At 42.8% G+C, this 15,617-nt stretch overlaps 1 protein-coding gene across 5 annotated transcripts in view; it reads left to right on the top strand.

The window, feature by feature from the left end:
- The window catches only part of atp11b (ATPase phospholipid transporting 11B), a 51,534-nt gene extending 36,374 nt beyond the window's left edge, over positions 1–15,160 (top strand). For 3 of the 5 annotated variants that reach the window (XM_085137287.1, XM_085137292.1, XM_085137288.1), the window contains one exon: positions 6,280–15,160. In XM_085137287.1, the coding sequence (XP_084993413.1) occupies positions 6,280–6,549 (270 nt within the window). In that variant the 3' untranslated portion in view covers positions 6,550–15,160. The remainder of the gene's footprint in view (positions 1–6,279) is intronic. The other 2 variants (XM_085137289.1, XM_085137291.1) reach the window with 1 other exon arrangement.
- Positions 15,161–15,617: the final 457 nt, after the last annotated feature.

Here is a 15,617-nt window from a genome sequence, read left to right as displayed (position 1 = left end):
AGAGAGACTTTGATTTTTAACCTCTCTGTGTGTCTTCATCCTATCCTCTGTGTGCATTCTCCTGGTGTAGATGTATTCCAACCGTGTGGCGATAGGTGATGACTTCATCGCTCTGCAGCCTTTGTCCAGAGCCAAGAGCCAGCTGGGCAAAATTAGGTAGAGGAATTGAGTGATTCAGCCGTGGACTTAAAATACACCCAAAACAAAATTCAAAATATTATAAGGAGTGCTTTATTCAAATGCAATATTCTTGTACTGTGCGTGTACTTGTATTGTGATCCATCTGTATTTATAAATCTATATTTCTATGATTTGTCAGCTATTAACACAGAGTTGCTGCCCTGCTTTTGTAATTGAAAACGTATCAATTCTGACCCTTTTTAGGGAGCTGTTCTTTGATAATGTGGCGTGGCCTGACAGTGACATCAAAGCATGCTGTGCGCCTCTCTTCATATTAATTCTGTTTGGCCAAAAATACACAATGTAGTAGTTAAAATCCTGTACACAGCACACTGCAAAAGGTCCGTAGAAAGTAGAAGTATTGCTTTATGGAATAAGCACTCCTGTGTAAGATCATTCATACAAAACTCAAATGTTCTTTTTCCCAGGCCTCAACTTTATTTGGTCATTTTTCTAACACTGGCAGTACCACAACTGCAGCGTTGTGTACTGTCAGTTTTAGAGTAGGAGCCTTTGTTTCATGCCTGTAACTGCATGCCCTGCACAAGCCAATCAGCATTCTCTGTGACTGGGATGTAGAGAATATATAAATGTATGGTTGGAGATCATGTCAAAGAATCGGGTTCAAGCACTTCAGCCGCTGCATGTGTTGCATTTTCAGTGAGAGACTGATGTAGAGAATGTGTTCTGAGACCACTTTCCACTCCTGCCTGTCACAGCATGCCGCTGTCATTACCGCACCACCCGCTGCATGTACAAATGGATAAATGGGGGAGAGAATGAATGAATGCCGAATCACCTGTGAGGGCTCATAGACTCTTGACTCTTTCCCTCAGCGCTCATAACGTAAGGGGAAATGTGTTGGGGAGGCGGCTCTGATCGTCATTCTTTATCGCTGCAGCTGGTCAAACCTACCTCTTGACCATCAGCAAGTGGTCTTGTCACATGAGTACAATCTGGAATGCCCCTCACATGTTAAAGTGACACATGAATCAGATGCATGGTGCAGCCCATCAATCCACTACTTTTATCTATATGGCATGGTCACCTATCTTGATGTATGCCCAACTAAAACAACTCAATCTAGGACACGGAAACGCCCTCCTTAGCTCAGCGTTATCCACCTGCATGGTTTTAGGCAGATCCTCAGGGCAAGACTGCCACTCCCACAGCTGCATGACAGACTCTTGAACTGGTTTGGACTGTTTTGTACAGCAGCATGTTGCTATGAATGAAACCCTGTGTTGTCTCACATATTTCTTATTGATTGAGTTGAAGATCTTGCTCTTTCGTAGTTGATGTCAGGATAAAAACCTGTAAGGAAAATGCTAACAATAGCATAAGCTCTCTTTGATAACACAAAGGCCAAAGAGCCAAATTGAGGGTGGTTCTCTCTTAATGAGTGAACATGAGCAAATGGGGAGGTTTTTTTTATTCTTTTTAACTGTCCAAGGTGAGCAAATCTTTGGTTGATACAGAGGTCATATTTAGTTTTGCTATTATTACTTTTGTTATGAGCAAGGATCATTAAATTTTTATTGCTTCTGCATGTTTTTATAGCTTGCAAATTTGTTTGGTTCCAAGGTGGGTGGGAGGAAGTGTCACTTATAAAAACAGTGGGCTGGATTTACTGTTCATGTTAGTTTATAGCACACTTAGTTGCTGGTTTATACACTATCAAAGTAACCTGAATCTGCAGGCTGTAGTTAGTGGGGCAGATAGATTGGGTTGCGAGTTGCTTTTTGTCCTCACTGACAAACAGCCTGTAAGTTACAGTAAAGTTGAATCAGTTATCTGAAACTTTTGTAACAGCAACTAAATGTGCCATCTATGACACTAGGGTTTATTGCCTACTGCCTCTTACAAGTTTTAGCTAGGCGTACCTAATAAACTACCGTCTGAATGTGTTTTGGGCTGCTTGTATAAAGATAAAGCTGAGCAGAAGCCAGCTAAATGAGCAGAAACCAGCTATTGATTTGGAGAGCACAGGTGAGGGTACAGAGCACATTATGCAAAACAGATTCACTCAGTCTGAGCGATTTGTTGAATTTCTGCGTTCAAAATCTTAATGGTTTATTCATGTTAATGTGCTGCATAATGCAGTATGTTCAGCTCTGCTGAGATAATTCTGGAACTATTCAGTTTCCTTTTTTTTTTTCTTAATTAGATTAGATAGAGGTAATCGTAAAAGATCGTAAAAGAACCCAGAGGGCTCTCTAGGGTTTACTGTTGTTTGCCTACTCTGCAGCTCTGATAGATTCAGCAGCAGGTTAATTGCTTTGGATTCTAATAGATGTGCTTCTATCTCTGTTTCCCTCAAGACGCTTGTCATATGAATGAAGCTTCTTTCTGCTCATTTGTTGCCTAGTTTCACGGCTGTTTTTGAGCGCACTGACCGTCTAGCCACTGTGTTTAGTTGTCTTTAACTTTTGTAGGAAATGAAGCCCTCCACTAGTGCCCTCATCAAAGCTCTTTACATTTTCTAAAAGACTTATTTCACTTATTCTCAACTAGTGACTTCTGATTATCTCGCAGTCTTAATTAAATTGTGGTTTAAATGTGCAGCAGGGGACTTTGAGCAAAAAGCAGGAAGCAGCTGGACTTGTCAGCTCTTCTGCTTTGTCGAGAAGGTCACTTGTGAAGGGCTTTAAGAAGGAGCGGCATTGATTTGGCCTTTCTGTATGACGTAATGTATTCGAGTACACTGTAGAGTGAAGGTCAGAAATTCCCCCAATTAATTGCCCCCCTATAGTGCAGCCTGGACTGGCTCTTGACCGAATGATCGCTTGCTTGCCGACTAATGAATCCTCCAGTTAGTAAATAAGCAACACTGGAAAACATATCCACTGTACCTCAAATTGTTTTCCAGCTGTACGAGACAAAAGCTGATCTGCATGTAAATCAAAATAAGAACAAATATTTGATACATTTAGAAAGATTGCACAATTAATGAAAGGTAGCAATTATTTGATCCAATCATCCAAATCGTTTTGTTTCAATAAACACCTAAAGATTGAACATGAGATGAAACTGCTAAGAATGATGTGTTTTGCAGTACACCTGGTTTGCTTTTTTAGTGTTCAGCCAACCGTCCGCAAGGTTGACTGTATGACTAGCTAGTGGGGCTCACTGTAAGCATCTTGTGTCCTTCAGATGGAAGAGGGTGAGGGTTCAGTCGGCCCAGAATATGACCCTGTTAAAGCCCAGCGGAGCCCAGGGGAGGACAATTGGCACCTGCTAGCTGCTTATCCTCCCCCTGCTGCCCCCGGCCCAGACTCATGCTCCCTTAGGTAGTACCGTACATGTACTTCACTTCCATCTGCCCCCCTCCTTGTACAATCACTGCCTGGGCATCGTCTTCACCCGAAGACCAACCAACCCTGTGCACCCTTTCATAGCTGCACTCAGTTGCACAACCTGCAGCCCTTGATCATTAACCCATAACTGTTTGTCACAGCTGCTCCCACACAGCCTTTTAACTGGTTACTCAAATAAGATTCCTGTTTGTCTCTGTGTCTGTCCCACGTTGTATATGAGTGACCCCATGCTTTCCCAGCCAGTCACAATTAACTTCATCCTTCCCTTACCTGTCAGTGAATAACACAGTCCTTCCCTGCCCAGATGTGACTGACCCTGTCCTCCCCTTACCCAACCATGATTTTTTTTACTCATCCTTTTCCCAACCCGGTCTCAATTCACCCCTCACTGGTTTCTGATCAGGTATGGGTTCAGAGTTTAGACACAGAGAGAATGCTGTTGGCATGCTGACTTTGTCTTTGCCATGTTTTCATCTCATACGCAGTGATATATCTTTGCTTGCTTGTAAGGGTTTTACATCACTTTTAATTCCTTTTCAATTATGACTTTAAATATCTTTTTTCCCATTAGTTCCATAATTTAATAGTTTTTGTTTCTGTGAGTTATTTTTGTGAGTGCTAGAAACCAAGATTATTCTATCACGCAGATCGACGTGCACTTTCTTGTTTCTCTTTAAAGCAGCAAATTGCTGTGCTCAGTAACAGGACAGAAAGCAAGAACTTAGTTGAAAGCTGTAATTAATATTGTGGTAAGTCAGCCAGAGGATGACGTCAACCATACAGCTGTCACTGAGGCCTTGGCTATTTTAATGGCAAAGCCTTCGGCTCTAGCATTCATTTTTCAAAAGGTTTACATGAGAATTATTAATCTTACAGTCTGGTCGTGTTTTAATCTCTGAATTATGTGACTGCCTCTTTTTTTAGAGGTTAAAAAATAAATAATAAAACCCAAGAGTTGGTTGAAAACACTGCAGTGCTGAATTTGGCTCTTTGTATTTACAGCCTCTGTGATGACTCATTGGTTCTCCACAGGTTGATGCAGGGGTTCATTTGTTTGAGTAAGCAAAATCAGTATTGTTAGTTAATCTAAAGACAGACTCATATGGTGCTGTCTACTTAAAGGATATTTCTCCAACAGATAATCAGTAGAATAAGGTGCGTAATGTTCATAGCTACAGCTGTGGTTGTGCTTCTTTTCCTGTTTTCAACAGCCCCAGCTTTTCTTTTCTTTTTTTCAATAGAGAAAACGCTGTACAATAGAACCTGAGTCTAAAAACCAGACATTTATAGTATAACCTTGGAGCACCTGACAGTGTCAGAGTAATTCATATTCACTGTGACCTGTCTTTGTTTTGCTGTCTCCAGCGAGGAAGCAGAAGTTTGGATTCATGCCTAGCATGTCTCCAGTTTCAGCTGCAGAAAAGCACAACATCCATAAGTGAAAGCACACTGGAATCCACGGGTCACTTACCCAGACACAAATGCCTGTCAGCATTACCACATTAGAGGGGACATCGTGAAATGATCGAGTTTAGAAACCGTTTTGTACAAAAGACGACTTTGGCGATATCTCAACTTTCTGATTCTGTACTGTGACACAGTATCGAACTGTACCTGTGTGTTACTGGACCTTCAAACAATCAAAACCTTTTTCCTCAATACTATTAGCATAGTAGATTTATGAATTATGTTCATGTAATACACAGTAATAAATGGGACCTACACTTGAGAGGTAGTAGTAGGGAACACAATGCCAGCTGAATAAGTGTAACTCTACACCACTGTCACTTTTTCCTCGTTGTCTCTACTACATCACCTACTGTCAGGTGCTTCCTTAGGTCAGCAGACAGGTTTCTCATTTAATTTAGCTTTATCTACGAGTGCATCACTGGCTCACTAAGCAATCTAGTTTTAAAAAAAGTTTGTTTGTTTTGAAATAATCCCAAAACATGTAGTCTTGTGAAAAAAGACTTAATAGAGAGCCAGTCTGAGCATAAGGAAGTAGAGAAAAATGGGCTTATGGTTAGTTTATGTTAAATGTTTATGTTGATGCTAAGTGATCCATCACAGATGCGACAGCCTAGCAGAAAGACCTGCGTTGAGTTTTCGAGGCTCTGGAACAAAAAGTCATCTTTCCTTGAAGGTTTGTTTTGTAGTCGTAGTCTAATGCCACAGCTTCTGCTCTGTGAACAAAAATCCTCTGCTGAGGTGCACAAGGAGGAAAAGAATAGCTTTGGGTGGTCTTCATGCTATGATTGCTGCAGATGCACAGCCTATTTTGTGTAATGCCCAGCTACTATCAGGAACCTAGAATAGAACCACTGCAGGAACTTTATGTATTTAGCAATTGATATTTTGTTTTGGCACAAGGCCGAAGACACTTGATCTGGTTTAATGTTGCCCAAAAATTATACAGCAGATCATTTTTAAGTTTAACTACTAATATGTTTTTTCTCATGGGATTTTGTTTGGTTTTTAAGTATTTATTTACCACATTTCAATCCCTGATGTAGCATGTTTTGAATGTTTTCCCTTGTACATCACTGTTGCTGTGACAGCATGCAAAACATCATCCTCCAGTCACTCTTTTCATACCAGTCATCCTGAATTGTTTTGGTTTTGATCTTTCTTTGTTTTCTTCTCTTTCTCCACTCAAATCTTGTTTTTGTTTTTTTCTCCTGAATTTTCTGTGATTTCATTCTGTGCCACCTTTTCATTTTTGTTTTATTCACTTTCTCTCCCTCTGTTTCTGCGCTTCTTCCACTTTTTGCCTTCCCTCCAGTCTCTACCAGCCTCCCAGGTGCAGAACCTCAGCTGCATGGAATCCCTGTGCTGCTACCAACAGGGGCAGAGCGGCTGTACCCGCCTGGCCCGCCTCCTGGAGCAAATGACTGGACGCTGCAAGGCCAGCGCCAACAATTGCCACACATCCAGCCGCAACAACAGGTGGGGAAGACTGCGACATCGAGAAAGCGTGATTTTGAATGACGAACCCTCGGCACCTCTTGGTGTCAGAAATCTGGGCTTCATTCCCGACCGTTGTAGCCCATAATGTGACTGCAGGTCAACTGTAAGTCTTGTTCAGATTTATAGTGATTTGAACTTAGTGGTGGGGAAGCTGGGCTCCAGGTGTTCCTAGAGGCTGGTTTTAGGCTGAATCTTAGCAGGACTTTGGGACAGCAGCCAAAAGAAGGAGTTAGAGGCTGAACATATGTGGATCAAGCCATCATGGACTGCACTACTATGAGTTTCTCATTTCCATCAAAGTCCGTGTTGGGAGTCTGGAGTCTGAACATTCTGATTAACCAGACAGAAGGGTGTGCTTAATGTCATATCCACAGAAATGCATCAGTACTCCATAGAACCAAAACCACAGGGCGATTCTGATGGCTGTGCTGTCTTACAAAGCATGCAGGTGTGAATGTTTGGCAGACTAACAGGGAGAATCTGGGTTACAGTATTATTTATTAATACACGGTATACCGGTGTCCAGCGGGTCTGTCTTGTGTAACCCACACTTAAGGGTTTGTCTGTCCGTATGTTAACCCATGTGTCTGTGTCCTAACAACATGCTATGATCTGTTCGTCTTGTCTGTCACCCTTTCCAAAATATTCTCCAAAAACCACATGGCAGTGAGTCTGATTAATAACCAAGGAATAACTAAGGTTTCAAGGAATTTTGCAATGCGCTTTAACAGATAACCCAAGCACTGCATTAAAGTCGGTTTGTTAGCCTTGTATTCACTAACAGGCCCTATTTTTCATTGGAAAGCTACTTCACATGAGATGAGACCAGACAATGGTTAATTTGTCCAAATAATAATGTGGATTTAGATATTTCTGGGACTGATGAGCTGTCAAAAACATTTAAGTGGGAAGCCGAAGCAATGAGATTGAACAGTAACTGCAATGCGAGGTCTTTGCTGCAGAGAGAAAATGAAATATTCCAGTTTACAGCAGAAAATGAGCATTTGATTATGCAGATTTCTTAAAAGCTGCAAGTCCACTTTGTGACAAATGGATGATAAAACAGAATCAGTTTGATTATCTCTTTGTTTGTTTGTTTGTTTGGGGGGGGGGGGGGGGTGCAGCTTTAACAACTTCAGTTTATCGGTCTGCCCAATCTGCAGTTTCACTTCTGTTGTGTCTTTTCACCCGAACCCCGGCGACTCTGTGGGGTCATCGATTTATTGACTGATCAGCCGTCTCTGCTGAGCAGTCATTATTTGTTTAAACACCTTGGGACCCTCAGTATTGATTGCACTGAGTTAGATGGTGTGAGCATGTGTATTTGTTTGTTTATAACTGTTTGTGTGTGTGTGTGTGTGTGTGTGTGTGTGTGTAAAGGTCATGACAGCATGCAGGGCAAATAAGGGATTCAGGGGTCTCCCCGTAGCCCGCATGGGGACTAATAAATGACAACGTCTTATGTGAAGAAGTTGTTTTTAATCTTTTTGAACATTCTCATAGTAGAGACATTGTTCCTGGCTGCAGTTACATCTTTCAATCAATAACCTCTGGTTTGGCATCAGATGATCACGTTAGACTTGCTTCAGCTGGTGAGATGATAAATTGGGTCCCATGCTTTAATATTTATGCCCTTCATTATTCCCTCAGCCCCGGGGGGAGGGGGTGGGGGGGTTTATCTACCATGAAATGTTTTAGCAGATCAGATGTCAGGGTCATTTTGCTGAAGCCCCTTTGCTTCAGGGAGAAACTGCCACTAAATGCATGATTCAATTTAGATGAATTTCTTCCTGTGGGAATGATTGATTTTTGTTTTCTGACCTTGGCACAAACCAATCACTCGTATTCTTCCAAGTAAGGACATGGCTGCCAGTTTGTTCTCGCCAAAGAATAAATAATGAACATCTAGAAAATGCTTTGCCTAGCTGTGCTTCATACTGTAAATACAAAAAAACAAAGTGGAGTAACAAACTCGTAGCTGATACTGCAAGTTTATTTTCCTCCCTCCCCTAGGCGTTTCTCTTCTCGCTCTTCTTCACCTTTTGGGTGTGATGGCAAAAAGCAGGAAACTGCAAAGAACGCCTAAACAGGTAGTGAGAGCCAGCTAATATTTGGCCTTAATGCTAGGATACTGCCATAGAGGAAATGGAATATATCCACCCATTCCTATATTCTATGCTTAATGACTGGAAGGGACATATAGCAAGCATATGTAGTACTTATATAATACATGACACATTTATCTCATATTTATTGGAAGCCTAGTTACAGTTGGCTGCTGTACTTGGCCTGTTGCTGGCCAAGGTTAAATATTTTAGTGACAAAGCAGATTTTTTTTTGTTTTTGGATTTGTGGATTTGGATTTTTTTTTTTTTTTTTTTTTTGGAAGTTTTTGGGGAAAAATGCAGGTTTTATAACAAAAAGACCTCCTAAACAGAACAAGACTGCTTAGGACACCAGAGGGGCTGCTGGGATGTGTAGTCTCAGTCTCAGTTTTGAGGTGGGTTTTTTTTTCTTCTTCTCCCTGCTACTTCCTCCAATTGTTTTCTATCGGATCCTGAAGCCTTATTATGCTTCTGAGAAGAGGCCGTGATTGAAGGCGTGCTCGTTTTAAATCCCATGGTGTTCCAGTTGGGTGGAGTTATCGTCCCTACAGGTTTAAATTACAGGAACAAAAACATGAATGCCCAGAGTGTGTCTTGTTGCATGGGGGCTGCTGTTGCCTTTGGTATTTTGTAAACAATATAATCATGTATGTATCTATCTGTGCCTACACACACACACAGAGTTTTTCTGTCCTCACTGTGTGCGTCTTTGTCCTTCCGTGTCTGAAATCTGCATAATGTTGTTCGACCTTCCAGATTAATTATTCATGTACTGTTACCGTCCCCTGTGAGCCGTCTTGTCAGAAATCTGCTTGTTCTTTTCCTCTTCTTGGGTTCACGCTGCCACCGTCTTATAACCCCCCAAAAAAACAGTTTTAGGTGTTAACATAGTTCATGGTAACCCAGGGAGCAACGATGGTTTTTAGTACTGAGATGCTTCACTATAACCCCCCACCCCCCGCCTGTGAGTAGACAGCTGAGCATGTGACAGCATGTGAGAGCGCCCCCAGTCAAACCATTTGAGTCATCAGTCTATTTAAAGTGCCCCTGTAGTTTATTTTCTTCTGTTTAGCAGGTATTAAAACAGTTGTCTTCATGTTGGTGTTAGACTAAAGGTTGAGAGATATACTTTGAGTAGACCTACTGACATCTTTTTTTTTGGGGGGGGGGGGGGGGGGGTGTTAGGTGAGAGATGCAGCAACTCTGAAGTTGGACAACATGAAACAGTTGATTTTTGTAAAAGCTGTCCACACGTTTCAGACGTCACTCGTTCCATCATGTGAGGTTCAGATGTGGTAGCCAGGCTTGGAGGTGCTGTTTGACGTCAGTGGATGCTGAGCTGTGGTCTCTCTGTTACTCGCTCGAGCTTTGAGGCGGAAGCTCTGATCGTGAACTCTGGTTCAGCTTTGATGTGAGTCACATTGGAGGCTGGTGTGTTGTGACTTTTAAAGGCGTTTCAAACAGTGTTTGCTGTGTTCATGTTTTTCTCGTCCCACATAAACCAAATGGATGAGACTGTATGGATTTGTTTGTTAGATATTTCCAAAGGAGCCTCAGCTCACCAAGCTAATAATAGGGAATTGGCTGTAACTCAGTCATGTCATATAACGTTATGCACTGTATGTGTTTGTGTTCAGTACTAAAGAATAGCAAGTCAACCCTGCTGTTGTATATTTAATAGGCAGGATATCAGATGCTGATGGTTATTTTGAAGCTGATAAATGATGAATGTTTCTGATGCTTGTTCATCTTAATTTTATTTCTCTTTATGATTCTACTCATATGTTGAGTAGCTCAAGTCTCTCCCCAGCTCCTCAAAGGGAAAACACAGGTGGAGAAAACAGCTAAACCTGTCTTAAACACATTTATGGAGGCAATTGTTAGAAGAAGCACATCTACTGTATGAACCTGTATAAAGAACCCTAGTTGTAATGTTGAGTGGTATCTAATTCAGTTCCAGCCAGGATCGTACCATCTTTAAAACTGACTGATGATACGTGTCCACATGGGTGTTATTCTTTGTGAGTGATCACCCCAATTCCCAGCACTGGAATCTCGATGGGAGAGCCACGATATGATGATTGGCAAATACTCCAATAAGGGTGCAAACACTGACGTGTACCTGATTGGCCGTTTGCTCCCACCACAAACATCCTAAAGTAAATATCGCTCTAAATGGCACAAGTAATGGGTGACATCACCTTGTTTTTCATGAGCCCCGCCTCTTCATAGTGTAAAAAGCTACAGCCACAAAAAGATTAATGAAAACGTCCCATTATTAGGGACCCCAACAGGTCAGGAACACCAGCAACTAGAAAAACACTGCAAAGCACACAAAATGCAAACGAAGTGGAAAAAAATACAATGGAAGTAGGAAAGAAAATCTCAAAAAACACTGAAGTGTTTTGGGGAACAGCTGTGGAAGTGACAGAAACCAACACATGCGACGCACCGAGACACGCTTAAAAGAAGCAGAGGATTCCTATGAGGGACAAAATAAATGCTGTAGATGCATGTTTGTCTCCCAACAACACTTCTGTTTTGCTTTGTTAGGGTGTGTGGGGTTTGTTGTCTTGCAATGTGTTTGACCTCTCGGGGCCACCGTACAGCTTTGGTAAACAGTTGTGCCTTCTTTGGTTCAGTCACTGAGTGCAGGACTTTTAAATTGTGGGCCGTTGCTGATAAAGATTAGTGCGAGTTACTGAGGAGAGACTTGTGATACTCACTAACACCATCACACCATTACTAACCTCACTCATCGCTCACTCAGAGAAGACTCTGCTTCTTCCAGCCTGGTTGTGTAGATTGTAATCACCAACCTGTGGACAGCAGTGTAAGCTAGTGATAGCTCAGCCCCACTCTTACACCCACACACAGAAACCCACTTAGGCCAGCCTCCTAACCGTCACTCACCCTGCTGCCTGTTTTCAGGTCTTGGAGCGACACGGAGAACATGTACTCCAACGATCGCAGCATCCTGACGCTGTCGCCCATCGAGGCCACCCACTGCTGACTCCCGGGGCCGCTGACTGGCGCACAGGGGGCCGGGGGGAGAGTCACCGCTCCATTATGAGTCATAATCACACCCCCCGCAACCTCAGTCACCATTTTCGAAACAATTTCATTTTAAACTCGGTTAATTCCCAGCAGGATGCAGCACTTCTACAAATGGGATAAGGATCCAAAGAACTCGTTTGAGTCTATGCTGAGAGGAATGTCAGATGGGAGCGAAAACTTTGAAGGAAATGGAACATGTGGTGCGAGTCATCTGTGCAGCTACGTTTACGCTTGAAGATCCGGTCTGTGTCTGAGCTGTAAAATGCCTGGATTCCTGCTGCTACTGCTAGCAGCGGATCTGCAAGTCCATCAAACTGGAAAACACCCTCCATAAAATCAGTTTTTAGTCACGTGAACTCCTCTGAAGCCCTTTCATTGTCAAAACAGCGATTTCTGACTGAGTACACTTTTTGCTGCGAGTGTCAAAGTGAGCATCCAGAGGATTTGTCAAGTCGACAGCAAGCCAGGATCATATATGTAGCAAAACATCCTGTTGCTTCCATAAACTGCTACAAAAACTCTTCATTCAGACCTCCCACCACAGCCCGGCAGCATCCAGAACATGAAGCCTCATCTCTACTGCGGTACCAAAGACCAAAAAGGATTCCGACTGGAGTTTAAAAGGAAAAGTGTTTATTTTTTGTGCCTGATTGTACAGAAGCTTATATTGTTAAAGGAGACTTGTTATTGTTCATGCTGCTTTTGTCGTCTGTTCTGGCCTCTTTGTCCCCCCCCCCACCCCCACCCCTCCCAGTGCGCCACTGTGAAAGAGGCCCAATGTTTTAAAAAGCCATACGTTTTTGAAGAGGTCAGATTATTGGAGGTACTGCAGATGGACGCTTGTCGGAGCTTGTTGTTAAATTTGTTCTCCTCGAATGCCTTTTGTCACCCAGCCCGGCGACCAGAAGCATCTCAGCATTAAAGCCCACGAGGTCTGGCAGAGTCATCCATGTCAGCTGCCTAAAAATACGTCCGATTTGACACCATTATTTTATTTATGCTTTTTCCGGTGAGGCTGTAACGGTGAGATGCTTTTCCAAACCGTGGCTGATGCACGTCGACCCAAGACAGCAGAATGTGTTAAAGTTCAGAGGGGAAAGGAAAAGCAGAGCATTTGCACAAATCACATATCAAAATTATTTTGTTGCGTTTCTTTCTTTCTTTCTTTCTTTCTTTTTTTTTCCATTGGGAAAAGTCATTGTCACCGTTCACATCTGAAACCATTTGAATCATCAATTTTTTTTGCTGTTACATTGTTATTTTATTACCCCCCCCCCCCCCCCCCCATGTGTGTTTGTCTCCACCTGCTGTTGGAGGTGTGTGTGTGTGTGTGTGTGTGTCTGTTTTGTTTTTTCTCTGTTCGTTGAAGGAGGTACGGTCCATCATAGCTGTTTGTACGTATTTGAATGATCTCAGCGACCACCCGGCGCTACCACTTTTACTCATATCGGCGTATGTGCAAGTGGGATGTTGGTGTGATATTAAATACAAAAAGGATGTTTCACTAAGGTCACTACTACACTGTTGCTCCACATTTTACACAGTTGACGAGTTGACCTCATATCTGCTAATAAAATATCTACCTTGATGCACCGCTGGGCTCACAGTGGATAAAGGAAACTATAACTTAATGCAGTTTTATAGAAGTATTCAATAGATTACAAAGTTTCTGTGAACACAGTTGTGTTATTCCACCGTGTGTGCGTGTTGTGTTAAACTTGATCTTGATTTAACAGAAAGTCTTAGTCATGATCTCTGAGCGTGGAGCTGGAAAGACCAGGATGTAACCAGCAGAGCAAGTTGCATTATGGGAGCTGTAGGAACCACTTTAAGCCAGGATATCCATGCCTCTGCAGTGTTTTACTGGGACTCCTTGTCTGGCTGCTTTTTGAACTCAATGTGGATGTTTGATTCACCATCATCCCTTTAATACCTTTTTAAAAAAGGGACTAAAATACGCTGATTTTTCTTAGTTTCTTTTTTTTAAAACTAGAAGATGGCTTTAAAAACACTTGGCGCCTCGCACAGCGGCATCTTTTCCCTGACCCTCCACGTCTTTCCAGCTCCACGACCCTCCTCCTGTAGCACGCATTCAGTTGATCTCATGTCAAAACATTCCCTCTGTGTGAGATCTTGTAAGAGCCGGTGCACATCACAACTTGAAACATTGTTTGCTACACACACTAGCACATGACTGATGTTTTAAAATAGACGTGAAAACGTCCTTTAATGCTGGGGAAACAGCCCACATCACAGCGAGCTGAGGTAGCTGCGTGGGTGACGTTACGACATTCGTTTTTGTCCAGGTTGAACCTGTACACTCATGTGAAGCAATAATCATCATTGTCACGATATGAGTCTGCTAAAAGGTCAGGTGATGTCATCACTGACCCCACCTCCCGACACCACATCGACCCAGATAACAGGGCAGCCACTGAGCTCGGTGTTTGGGGGCATCAGCACTGCACACTGCAGAGTTTCTGCATGATATTTTGGAGCAGATGGCAGGAGGAGGAAACGCGAGTCCTTCCTGACCGAAGGCAAGTGACACAAAGCCCAAAACACCTGCAGTGTCAGTGCAGTTCTGATGCCCCCTTGTGCTCAATGTGGACACCAGTAGTGTCCAAAATAATGGTGTCACATGTTGGAGGTGGTGGTTACGTGGCTCCAAAACAGCCTCCCTTTTCAAAGTAGCAGAGTTGATTACATAACAGTCTCTGTTAGACTGAAACAAAAGTAATAACAGCTCGAAATTTATTCTCCACACTCCACCACAGCCGTGACGGCTGGAAATGTTTTTAATTAATGTAATCCACTACTATCTTTTCACGGCTGTTTTCTGTGCCCCGGGTTCCAAACAGCCGTGAAAAGAGCTTGTGTGAAAACACGGACCAGATCCTATAAAGCGCTGCAGCACTGACGTCATCCGGGGCCCTTGTATCGGAGTTCAGATACAAGGCCTGGAGGGGTTTTGCAGAAGCAGTTGATTACTCAGTCACATAACTCAGTCGTGACTTAATATTTCATCACGCCTCAAGCCCCCGTGATCTTCACGTCCAAATGAGAACAAATGCCGTCAGGAATACTGGTCATGTCACAATGGCCACTGAGGCATGAGCATGAGTGGAAATTGGTACTAAAGATCAAACCACTTGTTTAAGTAGAAAAGTAAGATCAGAGCTGGAGGCTGATGACTTAAGTGCCAAGGTGCTCTTTCAAAATAAAAGTTTGCAGACTTGCATGAAGTTTCAAAACCCCTGATCGTAAATAGAGGGAGTTCAGATTGAAATGTCAGCTGCCAGTGTCGTGCAGCCTGTCACTCGGAGCCCATCAGAAAGATGCGGGGATGCATGTCAGCGCTCAGTTTGACTTCATGTTTGCTCCCTCCTCATCAGTAAGTCGTGCTGCACCTGAGCATTACTACATAATTTCTTCTGTTATCTGATGCTGTTTGTCTGTCCTCTACTGTCTGTAAACCTGTCTTATAGCTGAAGATGCTGTTCTATTTACGAAATAAAAACATTTTTAAAGAAACAGGTCTGTGGCCTCCACTCATTTAAAAACAGTCGTGGGAAGTTGGACCCTCACCAAAGGCAAGTGGAGCAGCTTACCACTGATAACGCTCCATGGAGTTAATGAGGGAGAGATGGCACAATTAAGACGTGCAGCACATAGCTGAGAGGAATGAACACAGACTCCACCCACATGAAGATCCATGAACATGCTGGGATACTGTCCATTTTTATTGCTTTCATCAATAATGTGAAGTGCTGCAGTCGTAAAAAGAAATTACCTCAGTGTGAGAATTTTCAGGCAAAAAACCAGAGTTTAGTGCAACCTTTCAGTTAGTGTTCATATCCTCATGTCACATCCTAGTAAGCTACACTCTACGCCCTACTATTGTGTTGGTCCCCCTTTTGTTCTCAAAAGGCATAGGTGTCAAACTCTGGCCCGCGGGCCAAATTTGGCCTAATTACATTTGGCCCGCGAA

This window comes from Neolamprologus multifasciatus, chromosome 17 (assembly GCF_963576455.1).
Source record: "Neolamprologus multifasciatus chromosome 17, fNeoMul1.2, whole genome shotgun sequence".
NCBI lineage: Eukaryota > Metazoa > Chordata > Actinopteri > Cichliformes > Cichlidae > Neolamprologus > Neolamprologus multifasciatus.
This window is presented reverse-complemented; position numbering and strand designations above follow the sequence as displayed.